This window comes from Aquarana catesbeiana, linkage group LG13 (genome assembly GCF_042186555.1).
Source record: "Aquarana catesbeiana isolate 2022-GZ linkage group LG13, ASM4218655v1, whole genome shotgun sequence".
NCBI lineage: Eukaryota > Metazoa > Chordata > Amphibia > Anura > Ranidae > Aquarana > Aquarana catesbeiana.
In genome coordinates this window covers 167,319,088-167,336,557 of record NC_133336.1, presented here as the reverse complement: position 1 = coordinate 167,336,557, position 17,470 = coordinate 167,319,088, and the positions used below count along the sequence as shown (strand labels likewise).

Sequence of the window (17,470 nt, the reverse complement as noted above, 5' to 3'; positions counted from 1 at the left end):
GCATCCTGCCTCATTGGAGATGTGTCTCCTCCTCCTCTTCCTCCTCTCTCCTATCAGGCACCCACATGGAGTCAGTGACCTCATCATCCCCTCCCTCCTCATCACTGGAGCAAAGCTGGCTGTATGCTGCAGCTGGGAGAACATGACTGCCAGATTGCTGTCCTTCTTGGGCACCCCCTCTCTCTGGGCTCACAATACTGCCTTCCTCTAGCTGGGTACCATCATCAGAGCCGTCAAAACGCTGGGCATCCTCCTGGAGCATGTACCCAACACTGTGGTCAAACAGTTCGCGGGACTCCTCAGGAGGACATGGTGGGGCTAGGGAAGGAAAGACTGATGCCATTGAGCCGAGAGAAGAGGCAGCGTTGGCAACTGCTTTGCTAGACAAAGTACCCTGAGCCTTGGTGAGAGAGGATGAAGAGGAAGAGGACAGCTTGGTCATCCACTCTACCAAGTCTTCCGCATGTTGCGGCTCAACACGGTCAGCTGCCGTAAAAAAGGACAAGCGTGTCCCACGGCCACATGCTGATGAGGGATGCACCGTCTTCACGACCAGCACTGTTGCCTTTTAGACACAGAGCCTGCTTGCCCTCTTTTATTGGCTTGTGACTGTCTGCCTCTCCTTGTTGGCCTTCCAGACATACTAATGGCCTGCAGTGAGATGTAGCTGCACAAAGCTGGGATGTATATATATACTGATTCTGCAGCTAGCAGAATCAACTGCCTGCCTGTAGTATTATTGGTATGAGAACACCAGCAATTGTCTTCAGGTAGCCTTAGGTTCACACTGTGCAGAGAACACTGTACACTAACTGTAAATACTGCAGCTGCCTGCCTGTGGTATTAATAGGATCACAACAACAGCAATTGTCTTCAGGTAGCTTTAGGTGCACGCTGTGCAGAGGATGCAGTACACTAACTGTAAATACTGCAGCTGCCTGCCTGTGGTACTAATAAGATCAGAAGAACACCACCAATTTTCTTCATGACAGACAAAAGGAGGTTTGGGACTTTGTATGAGGTGCACATAGACATGCGCCTCCATCCCTGTGGCGTTGCCAAAAATAAAGAAAAAAGTTTGTGACTTTAAAAGAGGTGTGTTTCCAAAGATTGGTACAGTGAGCAAGACCTAAGTGTGAATACATTGATCCATATACCAAAGGTGAATGCACATTTTAAGAAGCACTTCAATAGAATATCGTTTCACAGTTGTAACCATGTTGCAAGATATAAAAGGAATCAAAACATTACATTGAGTTCATAGCTTCAGCAAATTTGCAGCAATAAAAAATACAGCAATCAAATCAAAAATAGTAGGTACATTGTATTGGTTATTTATTGGTCAATCAATAGAGTTGTCGCACAGCATGCTTGATGCGTTTCGTGAACCATCACTCATCAGGAGCAAGCGACAACCATCCATATATAAGTAACGTATAAGTATGTATAAGTACCACTGTATTCAAAATAGTCATAAAGTAAGAATATAGCCAAAATGAGGGCAAAGATCAAAATTTAGTTGGAATTACTCACAAAATCCGCTACCCCCATGGGCACTAAGTGCCGACACCAACACGCCATCCTAAAAGTGTCCACCACAGGAGCTGATGGGGCCACATCAATGCACACTGGATTGCAGTGGTGGACCAGGAAGGGTAAACAAAGTATCCATGAAGAATTCTCCGGTGTTCGACTGATCATGCGGGAAGTTCTGTGAGTAGGTATAATATATGGTAAATTGTAGTGTTTGTAATGTATACAACTATATTTACAAGGTATAAATGTTTTATAATGTATTGAGTCCCAAACAGATTCAAACCTAGTATATCAAAAAATGTATTTATTTATTTATTTTTATATATGTCTTGGACCTATGCATAATATGAAGCATAGTGATTCATTTGTAAATATTGTATATAATTATATCACAAAACCATGAATTTAAATGTATTATAACGATGGATGGTTACAACTATAAAAAATAATAATAAATGGTAAACTGGTAATGGTGTGTCCACCCAACGGAGAGATGATATGTGGATGTGTGAACAATACGTAAGTGAAGTGTTGATGTGCAATGCGTATGGAATTGTGTGGGGGTAAAAACAAAAGTGTCTGTTGGTATTGAGGTGAACATAACAGACAATATAAAAATATAAAATGAATAAAATGTGGAAAAATGAAAAGAAAAACTTGGGTGAACAAAGTGAAAGTGACCCTGGTTACAGGGCACAAAGTGGACCTGAACCAGGGAATAAAATGAGTGATGAGATGAGTGTAAGAAGCCTTGTGGGAATAACCCACCGGGATGTGTAGGTGTGTGAAGTAAGGGGGAAATGGTGAATACCACCCTCTCCAAAGCCGTTTACTTTGGTGTCTGTAATGTCCAGAATGGAAAACAATGGTCAGAGGGATACACAAAGTTTCAACCCAGCAGTCCTCTGCAAACGGGGTAAAAACACTCCCCCTTCGAGCATGCATGTGTGGCTCCCAGCATCTTATGGGGATTGCGTCATCACCTGACCAACAACAGCTGGTCAAGTGTTCCGAATCCCCCACAACCACGAGCGCTGATGGAAAAACCACGTGATGGCCTGCAGACATCACGTCAGTGATGCTGCAGTTGGTAAGGGAGGTGTGGCGCCGATGTGGCGTGGCAATGCTTGCCCCCACCCCAAGTGGAAGACAGGGGAGAGCAGCCGGGGCGCATCGCAGCTCCCGAAGGTGGACAAGGAACGTACAGCCCGATGGGTGATGCCGTGTCCACCAAGGAGCCGACTGTGAGATTCAAACATGATAGCTGTAGGTTGAAACATGGAGAGTACAAAGAAATGGGCATTTTAAAGCGGAACCCATAGTTTGTGGGAACGGCCCCCCAAGTGTCTATAAACTGTAGACATCAAGGGGTTAGTCACTTGCAATCAACTTGGTGGCACACCTCCATCCCTGGGTACATACTAGACAAAAGGAGGTTTGGGACTTTGTATGAGGTGCACATAGACATGCGCCTCCATCCCTGTGGCGTTGCCAAAAATAAAGAAAAAAGTTTGGGACTTTAAATGAGGTGTGTTTCCAAAGATTGGTACAGTGAGCAAGACCTAAGTGTGGCTACATTGATCCATATACCAAAGGTGAATGCACATTTCAAGAAGCACTTTAATAGAACATCGTTTCACAGTTGTAACCATGTTGAAAGATATAAAAGGAATCAAAATGTTACATCGAGGTTATAGCTTCAGCAAATCTGCAGCAATAAAAAATACAGCAATCAAATCAAAAATAGTAGATACATTGTATTGGTTATTTATTGGTCGATCAATTGAGTTGTCACACAGCATGCTCAATGCATTTTGTGAACCATCACTCATCAGGAGCAAGCGACAACCATCCATCTATAAGTAATGTATAAGTACCACTGTATTCAAAATAGTCATAAAGTAAGAATAAGGCCAAAATGAGGGCAAAGATCAAAATTTAGTTGGAATTATTCACAAAATCCGCTACCCCCATGGGCACTAAGTGCTGACACCAACACGCCATCCTAAAAGTGTTCACCATGGGAGCTGAGGGGGCCACATCAATGCACACTGTATTGTAGTGGTGGACCAGGAAAAGGAAACAAAATATCCATGAAGAATTCACCGGTGGTCGGTTGATCATCTGGGAAGTTCTGTGAGTAGGTATAATATATGGTAAATTTTAGTGTTTGTAATGTATACAACTATATTTACAAGGTATAAATGTTTTATAATGTATTGAGTCCCAAACAGATTCAAACCTAGCATATCAAAAATGTATTTATTTCTTTTTTTTTATATATGTCTTGGACCTATGCATAATATGAAGCATAGTGATTCATTTGTAAATATTGTATATAATTATATCACAAAACCATGAATTTAAAGGTATTATAACGATGGATGGTTACACCTATATAAAAACAATAATAAATGGTAAACTGGTAATGGTGTGTCCACCCAACGGAGAGATGATATGTGGATGTGTGAACAATACGTAAGTGAAGTGTTAATGTGCAATGTGTATGGAATTGTGTGGGGGTAAAAACAAAAGTGTCCATTGGTATTACCAACCTCACCGTGTTGTCATTGGGTGGACACACCATTACCAGTTTACCATTTATTATTACTTTTATATAGGTGTAACCATCTATTGTTATAATACATTTAAATTCATGGTTTTGTGATATAATTATATACAATATTTACAATATTTAGAAATGAATCACTATGCTTCTTATTATGCACAGGTCCAAGACATATATAAAAATAAATAAATACATTTTTGATATACTAGGTCTGAATCTGTTTGGGACTCCATACATTATAAAATACATTATAAAACATTTATACCTTGTAAATATAGTTGTATACATTACAAACACTAAAATTTACCATATATTATACCTACTCACAGAACTTCCCGGATGATCAATCGACCACCGGTGAATTCTTCATGGATACTTTGTTTCCCCTTCCTGGTCCACCACTGCAATACAGTGTGCATTGATGTGGTCCCCGCAGCTCCCATGGTGGACACTTCTGGGATGGCGTGTTGGTGTTGGCACTTAGTGCCCATGGGGGTATCGGATTTTGTGAGTAATTCCAAATAAATTTTGATCTTTGCCCTCATTTTGGCCATATTCTTACTTTATGACTATTTTGAATACAGTGGTACTTATACATACTTATACGTTACTTATAGATGGATGGTTGTCGCTTGCTCCTGATGAGTGATGCGTTGAGCATGCTGTGCGACAACTCTATTGATCGACCAATAAATAACCAATACAATGTACCTACTATTTTTGATTTGATTGCTGTATTTTTTATTGCTGCAAATTTGCTGAAGCTATGATCTCAATGTAACGTTTTGATTCCTTTTATATCTTGCAACATGGTTACAACTGTGAAACGATGTTCAAGTGCTTTTTGAAATGTGCATTCACCTTTGGTATATGGATCAATGTATTCACACTTAGGTCTTGCTCACTGTACCAATTTTCTTCAGGTAGCTTTAGGTGCACACTGTGCAGAGGACACAGTACACTGACTGTAAATACTGTTGCTCCCTGCCTGTGGTATTAATAAGAGCAGAACAACAGCAATTGTCTTCAGGTAGCTTTAGGTGCACACTGTACAGAGGACACTACACTAACTGTAAATACTGTAGCTGCCTGCCTGTGGTATTAATAGGATCAGAACAACAGCAATTGTCTTCAGGTAGCTTTAGGTGCACACTGTGCAGAGGACACAGTTACAGTATTTACAGTTAGTGTACTGTGTCCTCTGCACACTGTGCAGAGGACACAGTACACTAACTGTAAATACTGTAACTGCCTGCCTGTGGTATTAATAGGATCAGAATAACAGCAATTGTCTTCAGGTAGCTTTAGGTGCACACTGTGCAGAGGACGCACTACACTAACTGTAAATACTGCAGCTGCTTGCCTGTGGTACTAATAGGATCAAAACAACAGCAATTGTCTTCGGGTAGCTTTAGGTGCACACTGTGCAGAGGATGCACTACACTAACTGTAAATACAGCAGCTTCCCGCGGTACTAATAGGATCAGAAGAACACCACCAATTTTCTTCAGGTAGCTTTAGGTGCACAGTGTGCAGAGGACGCACTACACTAACTGTAAATACTGCAGCTGCCTGCGGTACTAATAGGTTCAGAAGAACACCACCAATTTTCTTCAGGTAGCTTTAGGTGCACACTGTGCAGAGGACGCACTACACTAACTGTAAATACTGTAGCTAATAGGACTAATAGGATCAGAAGAACACCAGCAATTTTCTACAGGTAGCTGTAAATACTGTAAAAACACCTGCCTGCCTGTCAGTAGGAAGAGAATAACAGGAATGCATCTAGCTAAAATGAATACAGTACATATATATATATATATATATATATATATATATATATATACAACACCTAGGATGCATATATATACATAATACACTGTAAGTGCAGCTAACTGACTCACCTGCCTACTCTATCTAACTTAAATCAAATGACACTGTCTCTCTGTCTATCTCTCCGTCGCCGCCGCAACACACTACACAATATATATACCTTATATAGTGTGGGGCGTGTACTAAACCCCCTGAGCCATAATTGGCCAAAGCCACCCTGGCTTTGGCCAATTACGGCTCTCTGTACAGACGGTGCTGTGATTGGCCAAGCATGCGGGTCATAGTGCATGCTTGGCCAATCATCAGCCAGCAATGCACTGCGATGCTGCAGTGAATTATGGGCCATGACGCGTCACTCGAATTTGGCGCGAACAGCCCATGACGTTCGAAATTTGACGAACGGTCAAACATGCGATGTTTGGGTCGAACGTGGGTTTGACTCAAACTCGAAGCTCGTCCCTATCTGAGACCACAGCTTCAAGTAATATATGGATGCCTGCATATTTCTAATACATGGTGTGTTTTTTTTTTTTTAGGTGATGTGGATGTTGTTGAAGACCCAAATCACTTCAGCAGTGCAAGTGCACAAATTCTTATCAGTGAGCTCATGGTTTGCAATCGTGAATTGGAGAAAATGAAAGAAAACATCCATAATGTACAAAACAGAGTTATCAACATTATTGATATATTAGTGAAAATCTAAAAAAGAAAAGTTTTATTTTTGTCAACATGTGCTATGCCCCATCACAGGATATCAATGTACGCGTTTTGTGGGTGCAACTCCTTCCTCCAAACTAAAATAGGTGCGAGGAAGGTGTTGCACCCCCAAAACACGTCCATTGATCCACCATGATGGGAGCTAGCACATGTTGACACACTGGGGGTTATTTCAAAAAGGCAAATCCACTTTGCACTACAAGTGCAATGCAAGTGCACTTGAAAGTGCACTTGTAGTGCAAAATGGATTGAGGAAATGTCCTGTTTGCCCCTACACACATTTTCGGCAGGGGATCATAAGGGACATTTAACAGTTATGCCTCTACATGTACGTGGCTTCAAATTTGGGCTTTTAGAGGGGTTAGATCACCCCATCTGAGTAAGGAAACATCAACACAGTTTTGTGATACTAATGTCTCATATTGCCTTCACTTTAGCAAACTTGAACTTTTTTAAGTTCCTGAGTTGGGGATGTGTATTTTATGTTTTTAAACATGCCTGTTTAGCCCCCAAAAAAAGGCAAAATAATGTCAAACATACATGTTATACACCAAGATCTTGGTTTGTTCAAAAACTTTTTATAACGCACCTGTGTTCTTGGAGCAAAATGTTTTATACTAAACAATGTGTAGCTTCTTATGTCAATGTTCAATACCAATGTATTTGTTAAGTTGGTGTAGTTACAGTGACAATATGCTGTAAAATGTGCCAAACTCAGGCAATTTTAGGGACTCCAAGCAATTAATTCAAGGAGTTGAAAAGGTTGAATATTTTTATCATTAATGCATTAAATACATTAACAACAATAACACTGTGTGTGTGTTGCAGACCCACAGCACAACATAATAGTTAGCTAAAGAAGAGATTGTCACTTCATGGAGCAAATAAGTTACATTGGCACTATTGAATAAAATGGCCAAATTTAAAAGCCCATTTGAAAACTTAGGAGACAGATAAGAAACACAAACAGTAATTCAAATGAAATATGAGTTTAGTATAAAAACAAATTTCTATTATACATTAGCCAAATTTTGCTGTAAAGCCACTGCCCCTTTACCCACAAAAGTACTCCAGTTACTTTTGGCAGACTTCTCTGGCAGTTTGGGAGGGCAACCCAGCATGGACACTTTTCATAGCCATCAGCACTGTTGATTCAGCTGGGCCGGACACAGCAATGTCCACCTCACTCGAAAATGAGGCAAGATAGCTGCCTGCATTCCTCCTTAAATAATTGTGCAGAATGCAGCAGCACAAGACCACATGATTAGGTTTGTATTCTGACAGGTTTATCGCAGTAAGAAAAAGTCTGAACTGACTCAACGTGATTCCAAACACATTCTCGACAACTCTTTGGGCACGAGACTGCCGATAGTTGAAAATCCTCTGCTCTGGGGTCAGGTTCCTCATGGGAAATGGCCTCCTGAGATGTTCCCCCAGAGCAAAGGCCTCATCCGCAACAAACACAAAGTTGAGACCCTCCACATTCTCTTCAGGAGGTGGCAAATGCAAGGTGCCATTTTGTACAAAACGGTAGAATTCTGTCTGGGCTATCACTCCTCCATCTAAGTTGCGGCCGTTCTACCCAACGTCCTGGTAGAGAAATTCATAATTGACCAACACCACCGCTAACATCACTATACTACAAAAGCCCTTATAATTAAAATGATAAGAGCCCGAGTTGGACGGTGAGACAATCTGCACATGATTCCCATCAATAGCACCACCACAGTTTGGAAAATCCCATTGATGGTGGAATTGGGAAGCCACAGTCTGCCATTCCTGTGGGTTTGAAGGAAACTGGAGTCAAACAAGAAAAAATAAAAGTACATTAGGTGACTGCGATATTGTGTCAATCTTGCCGCTGTTATCAGTGAGATTTGACACCTGTGAGCCCCGTCACGGGAGCCAGCGCCCTTATCCGAGCATGCAGCCCGGCCGGTCAGGAAAGGGGGTGGGGATGAGCGAGTGGCCCCCCACCTCCTGAACCGTACCAGGCCGCATGCCCTCAACATGGGGGGTGGGCGCTTTGGGGCAGGTGGGTGCCCTGCAGCCCCCCACCCCAAAGCACCTTGTCCCCATGTTGATGAGGACAAGGGCCTCTTCCCGACAATCCTGGCCATTGGTTGTCGGGGTCTGTGGGCGGAGGTCTTATCGGAATCCGGGAGCCCCCTTTAATAAGGAGGCCCCCAGATCCCGGCCCCCCACCCTTCATTGTGTGATGTCACCCGGTGACCCGCCCCTTATGACATCACAGTCCCATCATACCCTGGGACTGTGACATCATAAGGGGGCGGAGTCACCGGGTGACATCACCTGGTGACCACGCCCCATGCCTATATAAGTCATCGCGCACCGCTCACACAGCATTACAGTGGGAGAGAGCGTCGTGTCAACATCGGAGGAAGAGAAGAAGGAACAAGACGGCAGAGAAGACCGGGCCACCGCTAGCAAAAGAGCGGCAAAAGAGCAGAAGATAGCGGAGGAGCCCGGCAGAAGATCCGGAGAGCGGGAGAAGAACTGGACACTGGGAGAAGAGGCCAGAGAGAGCGGAGATGTCGGAAGAAGACCCCCCAAGTCGGAAGAAGACCCCCGGAGCTGCCTAATAAATTACTTTAAAAACCTGTGTAGTGTGTTTTTTTATTGACACTTTTTCCCCCAGGTGAATGGGTAGGGGTACGATGTACCCCATACTCATTCACATAGGGTGGGGGGCTGGGATCTGGGGGCCCCCTTATTAAAGGGGGCTCCCAGATTCTGATAAGCCCTCCCCCCACAGACCCCGACAATCAACAGCCAGGGTTGTTGGGAAGAGGCCCTTGTCCTCATCAACATGGGGACAAGGTGCTCAGGGGTGGGGGGCCGCCAGGCTGCGTGCTCGGTGAAGGGTCTGGTATGGATTTTGGGGGGACCCCCACGCCGTTTTTTCAGCGTAGGGGGTTCCCCTTAAAATCCATACCAGACCTAAGGGCCTGGTATGCCCCTGGGGGGAACCCATGCCAGTTTTTTATTTAAAATTTGGCGCGGCGTTCCCCCTCATGATTCATACCAGACAGCTGTCAGCACTGCCTGTCGCTTATTGTGAAAGAAAAAACAGTTTTCCTTTCCCGATGAGCGAGCCAGCACGAGATGCACAGTACCCTGTCGCAGAGAACCAGCACGATGGGATCATGCTGGAAACACATTCTCGCGGTCAGGTACTATACTTTTGCACATAACATTGCAAGCAGATTAGACACAAAAATTCTTGGCCAACATGAGTATAATATTTATTGAAATTAGTATTTAAAGACAAAAGTATAAGGTCAACTTATCAGATTCCTCACCCCCTCTGGTGGCCCATTCTAAAAATGTTATGGTGGGGGGATGGGTAGATGTTTTGGACAGGTAACCCTCTCCACTTCCATGAGAGCTGAATGCATAAAAAATTTGTGTTACTTTGGCCAGCCCCTCCTTACTTACACTATTGGCAGCCCAGTGGACAGGTAAGAAGTGTCATAATTTAAAAATATGGATACACACTGTCCAAAAGCACATTTTTACATTCATAAATTACCTATCAAGATAATAGGAGACAAAAAGTTGCAGCAGTACCATTTAAAAGTATTCAGGCAGGCCCTTGCACTACATGCTTTGGTGAATTTATCAATAAATATGACCACAAAAGAGGTATAGTGTGTATGGGATTGGCAAAGTCAGCAGAGTATTGGTATCGGTTGACTTAGCATTTGGGGGGTTCCAAATGAGTTTGGACCCCCCCAAAAAATGGTCTCTGCCTGAATTTGAGGACAACAATAACATTTGTACACATTTTAGGGGGTGTTTAGAGTAAGCACAAACATGTAGCTGACAAAATACATTGTTAAGTTACTAGGCTAGGTGTGTATGGGCCCAGGATAGCATGCTGGGGAGGTTAGTGAAGGCAAATATGCATGAAGGACAAAAAAGGAGCGTTAAAAGTTTACAGCATGCATGAGGACATTCACAGCATATTACAATAATGATAAATATGGAATGAAGAAATTAATACAATACATTAGCAAACATTAAATACATAGAATGTGATGTTAAAGGCTAATACTTACCCGAATATAGTCCTTCTGCGGGACTTGTATGATGGCAGAACAGGTCTATGGAATAATGATTCCCAGAGCCTTGGGGGAGATCCCAGTGATAAACTTGATGTCCTCCAGACTTCTCCCCATCGCCAAGTACCGCAAGGTGGCGATGAGCCTTTGTTCAGGAGTGATGGCTTGCTACATGTATGTGTCCTGCTTACTAATATAGGGGGTAAGCAAAGCCAATAGACAGTGAAAGCAGGGGTCCGTCATCTGGAGATAATTCCTGAAATCATCAGGATTATTCTCCTGGAGCTCCCGCAGCAAAGGCATATGACAGAATTGGTCACAATTAAGCAACCAATTATTGGTCCAAGAACTCCTCCTCCCCCTGTTCCTGGACTGGACTTGGGTCAAAGCAATAACTCCAAGCCCAACGATACCATGATGTCTCTGACGAGAAAGCTATATGGCTAGAAGACGAACGGCCGTTCAGAAACAAACTGACAAGCACGAGGCTGAAAAGCACAAATCGACACTCACCAAACTTCTACTAGCACAAAATTAGCAGAAGGAGCCCAAAGGGTGGCGCATGACTAGTGAACTTCCTTTTTATTGGCTCGTAGTACGTCTAGTACGTCACTAGGTTCGTAATTGTTGGCCAACATTTGTGTGGTCGTGTGTATGCAAGGCAAGTTTGGGCCAACACCCTTCGGACAAAATTCAACGGTTTTGTTGGCGAATAATCTGATCATGTGTACTAGGCTTAAGAGTCTATATATTCTATACCTGAAGTCCAAGCTTTTCCCATCCTTTATGGCCATTACCAGGAAACCACATTCAAGCACATGGATTATTTAACCCACCAGAATCCTCCTATACCTGAAATATCACTTTTGGTGGAATTATGCTTTGAATAGTTTTGGATTCAAATACCATTTTTTATATGAGACAGTTAGATGCACCTAGATGCAGTCTCTGAATGCCTAAATGGAAGATTTATTCATGGAGTGCCCCACAGAGCATCAGAACAATTAGGATCAGAACACCTCAGATGAACTTGAAGTTGAAACTGCTAAAGCTAAAGTCAGCAGCTGGAAGCAATACAGGTGCAAGGTAGTAGCTGAGGACATGTTAGAGTCAGCAGTAAGCGGAAACTGACATGTGGCAGATCAACAAGCAGGGCCATAATCTAGGTCACAGAGATCACACTGGAGCAGGTAGTAGATGGGGACAATCTTTAGGCAGGTCAACAGGTAGGCAGAGCAGATGCAAGTTCATAAGCAAACTGAGTTAGCAAGAGGTATCAATGAGAGGATCGGGTACTCAGGTCACAAGACAAATAGCTGAGAACCCTCCAGCAATTCAGCAATTCTCTCACACAGCTTTGAATCTTAAAGTGATATTAAAGTCTCCATCAGTGGCAGCCCGTCCATTAAGGGGGGAAACGGGCACGGCCCCCGCATCCATGCGTCTGACCCCCTGATCTACATACAGGGTGCCGGACCATGGATCACAATTAGGGTTTTTATAAAGCCCATGATTTGAGCCAGAGGCTCTAACAGGCTTCAAAAAGGGGTGGACTTGGGGCGCAGAGCACCTGTGCTCTGAGCCCACCCAGTTGTGTGACAATAGCGAATGAATATTCACTATTGCCACACTGATTCTCCACCCGGCCAATCAGGAAGCAGGTCGTGAAACCCATCCCCCGATTGGCTGAAAGGACAGACGATCTGATTGGACACCTAGGAGGAGGAGGGAGGAGACGCATGGCAGAAGCCGTCATGATGCAGAAGAGGAGATTATACAGGAGCCACTGTCCACCGCCCGCCAACACAGGAGCCGCTGCCTGCCATCTGCCCTCAAACCTAGTTGGGGTAAGTGCCGAGCTGGATGACCGACCAACCTGGGGAGGGGTGGTGCGGGTGACCTAACTGCCGACCGACCTGCCTACCTAGAGCTGGTGGGGGTTATTTGCTGCCCCCCCAAAAAAAACACCAGCTGCCACTGGTCTCCATTCCACTTTCCTAAAATAAAAGATGTTGTGCTTACCAGGGATATTGGGATATTGTACAGAGCAGTCCCTTACCTCCTCTTTTTTGGTCCCCCGCTGGCACTCTTTACTCATCCTCTTCTCTGAGTGCCCCCTCAGCAAGTCATGTGCTCAAGGGGTACCCAGCACTCAGGCACTAGCATAAAAACTAGTGGTGTAGATACTTGTGTCTGCTTTACAGCTCCTACTTCATGTAAGTAACCACTAAACACTATCAATGGGGTGGTCCTTCTCTACCTCAAAGTAGGGACTTAGGTGGACTCCATAAAGCTATATGATCAACCATCCAAGGGGTGCTGTAATGACAAAAATAGAGTCATCATATGTCAGGCAAATTGAAGAAGTTTGCCTGCCTCTGGCTATGCTGGCTATGTTGATGACAGAGTCAAGGCATTTTTATTTACATATTACACCAACATTTCAAAGCCACTAAGAGAACTAATGCCTGATGAAGTCCTCTTAGATTCTCTGAAATGTTGCTGTTATATGTGATCAATAAACTGCTTTGCAATTGGCCCTTCCCCATTAACATTATTGATAGGGATCCTTTTGCCTCCAAATACCAATGGAAGTAGCCCCTCTTCACCAAGCACCAATTTAAGGAAAGAACTGCAGTAACCAGCAACATAACAGGGGATTTAACATTGACCACTGATGTAAAGGCCATAATAACATTGATGCAGCCCAGTTCATTCCTATAGAATGTCTGTATGCCTCAGGACTGCATTCCTATAGAATGTCTGTATGCCTTGGGACTGCTAGAACCTACCTTTAGTATGGCCATCTCATAAGGATGAATGGGGCAATGGCCCACATGAGCAGTGTGAAGAGTTGCTGGCCAGATTTTTTTCTTTTTAGTAAGCTGTGCTGAGCTAGGCAGAACATCAAAACTAACATGACTGCTTCAGTATTGAAAGTATGTAATGGCTGGGCTGTACTAAGGGTGGTGGAGGTAAGTTGTCCTTTAAACTGGTAATCAGTGGTGTCACAGATGACCTCTGTTTAGAAAAAGGTGTCTTGATATGACATAGATTTGGACAGGGTAGCCAGATGGTTCAAAAGAAATGTGAAGTAATCATTTAGCAGGGGTGCTCTTACTTTCCACCAATACACTACATCCACACTGAAAAAAAGCTTTGAATGCTGCCTTTGGGTGCATCAACTTGCAGTTTGCCATTCAGGTTGGTTCAAAAGGAGTCTTTCAAAAACATGCATCAACAAATGCCAAGTCAACATGCATGCAAAAAACAAAAGAAAAATGGGGTCCCCTCAAATATCTATACTATGCCCTTATTCAAGAATGCAGTCTGGCAGGTCAGGAAAGGGGGGTGTGGGGCGAGTGTGTGTCTCCCCCTGAACCATATCATACCACATTCCCTCAACATGAGGAGTTGTGTTGCCAGGGGGAACAGTGCAGAATCTTGAACTGATCCAGGTGACATAACTGGTTACTAAAGATGTGGAGGATTCCAGCACCCGCTGCTTCCCTATCAAACAATGACATCAAGGTAGATGTCAGATGAAGTGGAAGTATTTGTACTGCTACTGTACATGACGCTCGGCTCCTGCTGATCAAGTAGAAAGTTTGGTATTCAGACAAACTGCTAAATAGCTAAAGGTAGGTCTAAACTTGTATTAGTAGTAGGGATAAGCTCAAAGTTCATTCTGAACACAGCGCTTATTCCTCTCTCTTTCACACAATTCATTCACTTCTGTCAATTAGTTCTGCAAAAGACAACTAGGTGGTTAGCAATTGAAATTATTAACTGCAGTGTGTTGCTTCCCCAAAAACTGCCACAGTATACAACCCATAAGGCCTGTACACACAATGAGAAAGTAAAATTTCGTTCAACGAACAATGGCCGATTTTCTGATCGTTAATATAGTGCTTTGACAACTGATTCCGACTTTTCGGATGACAAAAACCTGAAGATGCATGCTATAAAATTTTTATTGCATGTAAACATAACATCCAATTTTCATTTAATTAGTACAGTTTTCATCTGAAAAAATCATAAGAGCAATATATGGGACTAGCATGCAACAAAAAACGGACGATTATTCCTCTAAAAATCAGATTGTGTGTACCAGGCTTTAAGATCTGCCACAGACTTTAATTATGAAATGAATGATTACAGTCCTGCAACTGAATGTTTTATACCTGCCTGGAACTCAGCTTTAACTGCTCTGGCTTGCACACTGTCAGGCAGCATTTGGACATAATGGGATAAAAGTAACAGAAGGTCTGTCTTCTTGTTCATCTTTGGGAGAAACATGGATGCTACAGCTGACTGGCCTAACTGCATTTAGAAATTATTGAAACTAGTGGATCAGGATGGCTGCCAAGTCACTAGCATTTTTGGAGTAACTAGGATTTTTCAGAGGGAAGTCAGCAATTGAATACCCATATTTATATCAGGACAAGTTTGCTTTACAGACATTTTGACCAAGTGTTGCATAGATGTAAAAAGTACAGCATTCTATAGTGCATTCTAGAAGCATAACAGAGTAAAAATATCAATTTAACCAAAAAGGTATATGAAGGTGGAATGACCCTTTAGAAAACATTTTTGTTCAGTAGTGGGATGCAATATTGCATTAATCATTTGTTTAAAGCAGGGGTCAACAACCCGTTGATCATGATCTACCTGTCGCAGCCATCTGACAGTTGAATCATGACCCCTACGTGCTGCTGCCTTCCACCTCTTAGATCAGAGCAGCAATATACAGTACAATATGTAATGCTGAGCCACGGGAAGTTCTGAATAAGTAGCAAGGCTGGATGAGAATGAGAAAATCAATTAGTGAGCCACAGGAGTCCCTGCCCAGCCAGCACTGTAAAACCATAAGTTGTGTTTGTGTTTCAGGGAGCCTTGTAGGACTCATGCTGCAATACAGGTAGCTGAAAGCTGGATATCAGAGAAAGGGCAGCAAGGAGGCAGCAGGCTGTAATGAGGCTGCTGTCTACAATGCAGATGTGTTAACCTGCCATAGATCAACATTTATTTTGCATTAAAGTGGCAGCTTCCTTAGAGGAGGAAACAGTTAATGGCCAGGGTTCTAGATACAATTAGGCAGCTGCTTGTTACACACCACTGACTGTTGCAGTGTGCCTTATGTACATCTGATCTCTGTGGTCTGTGTTACTACCTACCTCTGAACACATTACCTTGTCCTCTGCCCTGCTGACCCATTCTCTGTCCTGCTGACCCTCTGTACACTGTTTGCTGACCCCCTGCACACTGTCTGCTGACCCCTATAATCTTCCCTAAATACTACTGACCTCTATACCCTGCTCTACCTACTAATGACCTCTGTACACTGCAAAACATCCTACTGACCTCTGTACACTGCCCTACATACTCCTATATCAGTCCTGTGGGGGTGATCAATTATTCTCCAAACAAGAAAAAGTTGTGAATGAATGTGAATTTCAAGGTTCTCACTGACATACTTACTTTTTATTGGAGCCTTGCTAATTAGTCTTTTAAAATTGGAAAAAAAGAAAAAAGTGTGCTTTGATCTCTTCCATGTTGCTCGGGCAGATCTTTACCTCGTAAAGGTTGCCTACCCATGGTTTAGAGTATATACAAAATACAAATTTTGTTATTTTTCATGCTTACCCCACACATACATCCAAATCGGGACGTTCAGAAAAATCATCTTGAACTCTGACATTTGCTATTAATATTTGCAATATTCCACCTATACTAAAGTCTCCTTCTCGTGTGTAGCCCATTGGTAATTTGGGATTTATCATCTTAAGATCACATCCTATTTTTTTTGCAGCGTAGGATGTCAGACTTTGAGTTGTAATCATAATTACAGTAAAAGCTTTAAGAAACAAGACAGCATCAAACAAATGAGTTCCTGTTATAAAGCAATGAACCATCTTGCATGTTTCTGTTCCTGTTTTTCAAGTAGCCTCAAATGAGATGCAATTTTGATAGTGTCATGTTCTGAGATTAAGCTGTAGAAATGTGTGCTTGCATCCTCTGCTTATAAATGCTTTATATTCCCAAGCTGTTTTCTATCAGGTGCTGAACTTTCTATTTCCAAAGTGTCTCATTTTTAATCTTAATAAAAGGTTTTTTTTTTCTTTTCTTAAATGTGTGCAAGAACCAATGCATATTATGAAATTAATATTACTTTCTTAATAACAAAAAAAACTTGCATGGAAATGTTCTTGTAGTAATTGTATATATTCACCCCACTGTGTAGCAAAAATAAAAAGGCCCTTCCTTGACATAGCCAGCTCTTAAATGAGAAATTTGGGGTGCTAAAAAAAACAAACATACATACTCATGTGTGATGCCGCACCTGTCCCCTGCCAGCCCTAAAGATAAGAAATGATCACATGACTGCTTGTCAGAGGAGCTTCGTGCTTGGCTAGATTAGCCCCCAAAAGCACAAGTCCATATCCCCACTCCTATTATGCTAGAACACTGTCCTCCCCTGCTGAAGCCGAACACTCCACCATCTTGTCCCCCACTACATGCCAGGGGCCTCCACACAACATTCCTGGCTGTTGACCTTTATATTCCCACAGGAAGAAATATCCACACATAAATTAGGTTGCTGCACTTTACTTGTGGTACTTGGAAACTGGCACAAAACAGTCACATCACATCCAGGGCCGGCGCTACAACTAGGTGGACTAGGCAGCCACCTAGGGCGCACTGCCGTCTAGGGCGCAGCCACAGCCAC

General features: G+C 43.0%; 1 protein-coding gene across 1 annotated transcript in view; it reads right to left on the bottom strand.

Moving 5' to 3' along the window:
- The window catches only part of LOC141117764 (vomeronasal type-2 receptor 26-like), a 54,109-nt gene extending 37,515 nt beyond the window's left edge, over window positions 1-16,594 (bottom strand). Inside the window, exon 1 of the mRNA XM_073610786.1 lies at window positions 16,387-16,594. Within this exon, the coding sequence (XP_073466887.1) occupies window positions 16,387-16,441 (55 nt within the window). The 5' untranslated portion in view covers window positions 16,442-16,594. The remainder of the gene's footprint in view (window positions 1-16,386) is intronic.
- Between the last annotated feature and the right edge of the window lie 876 nt (window positions 16,595-17,470).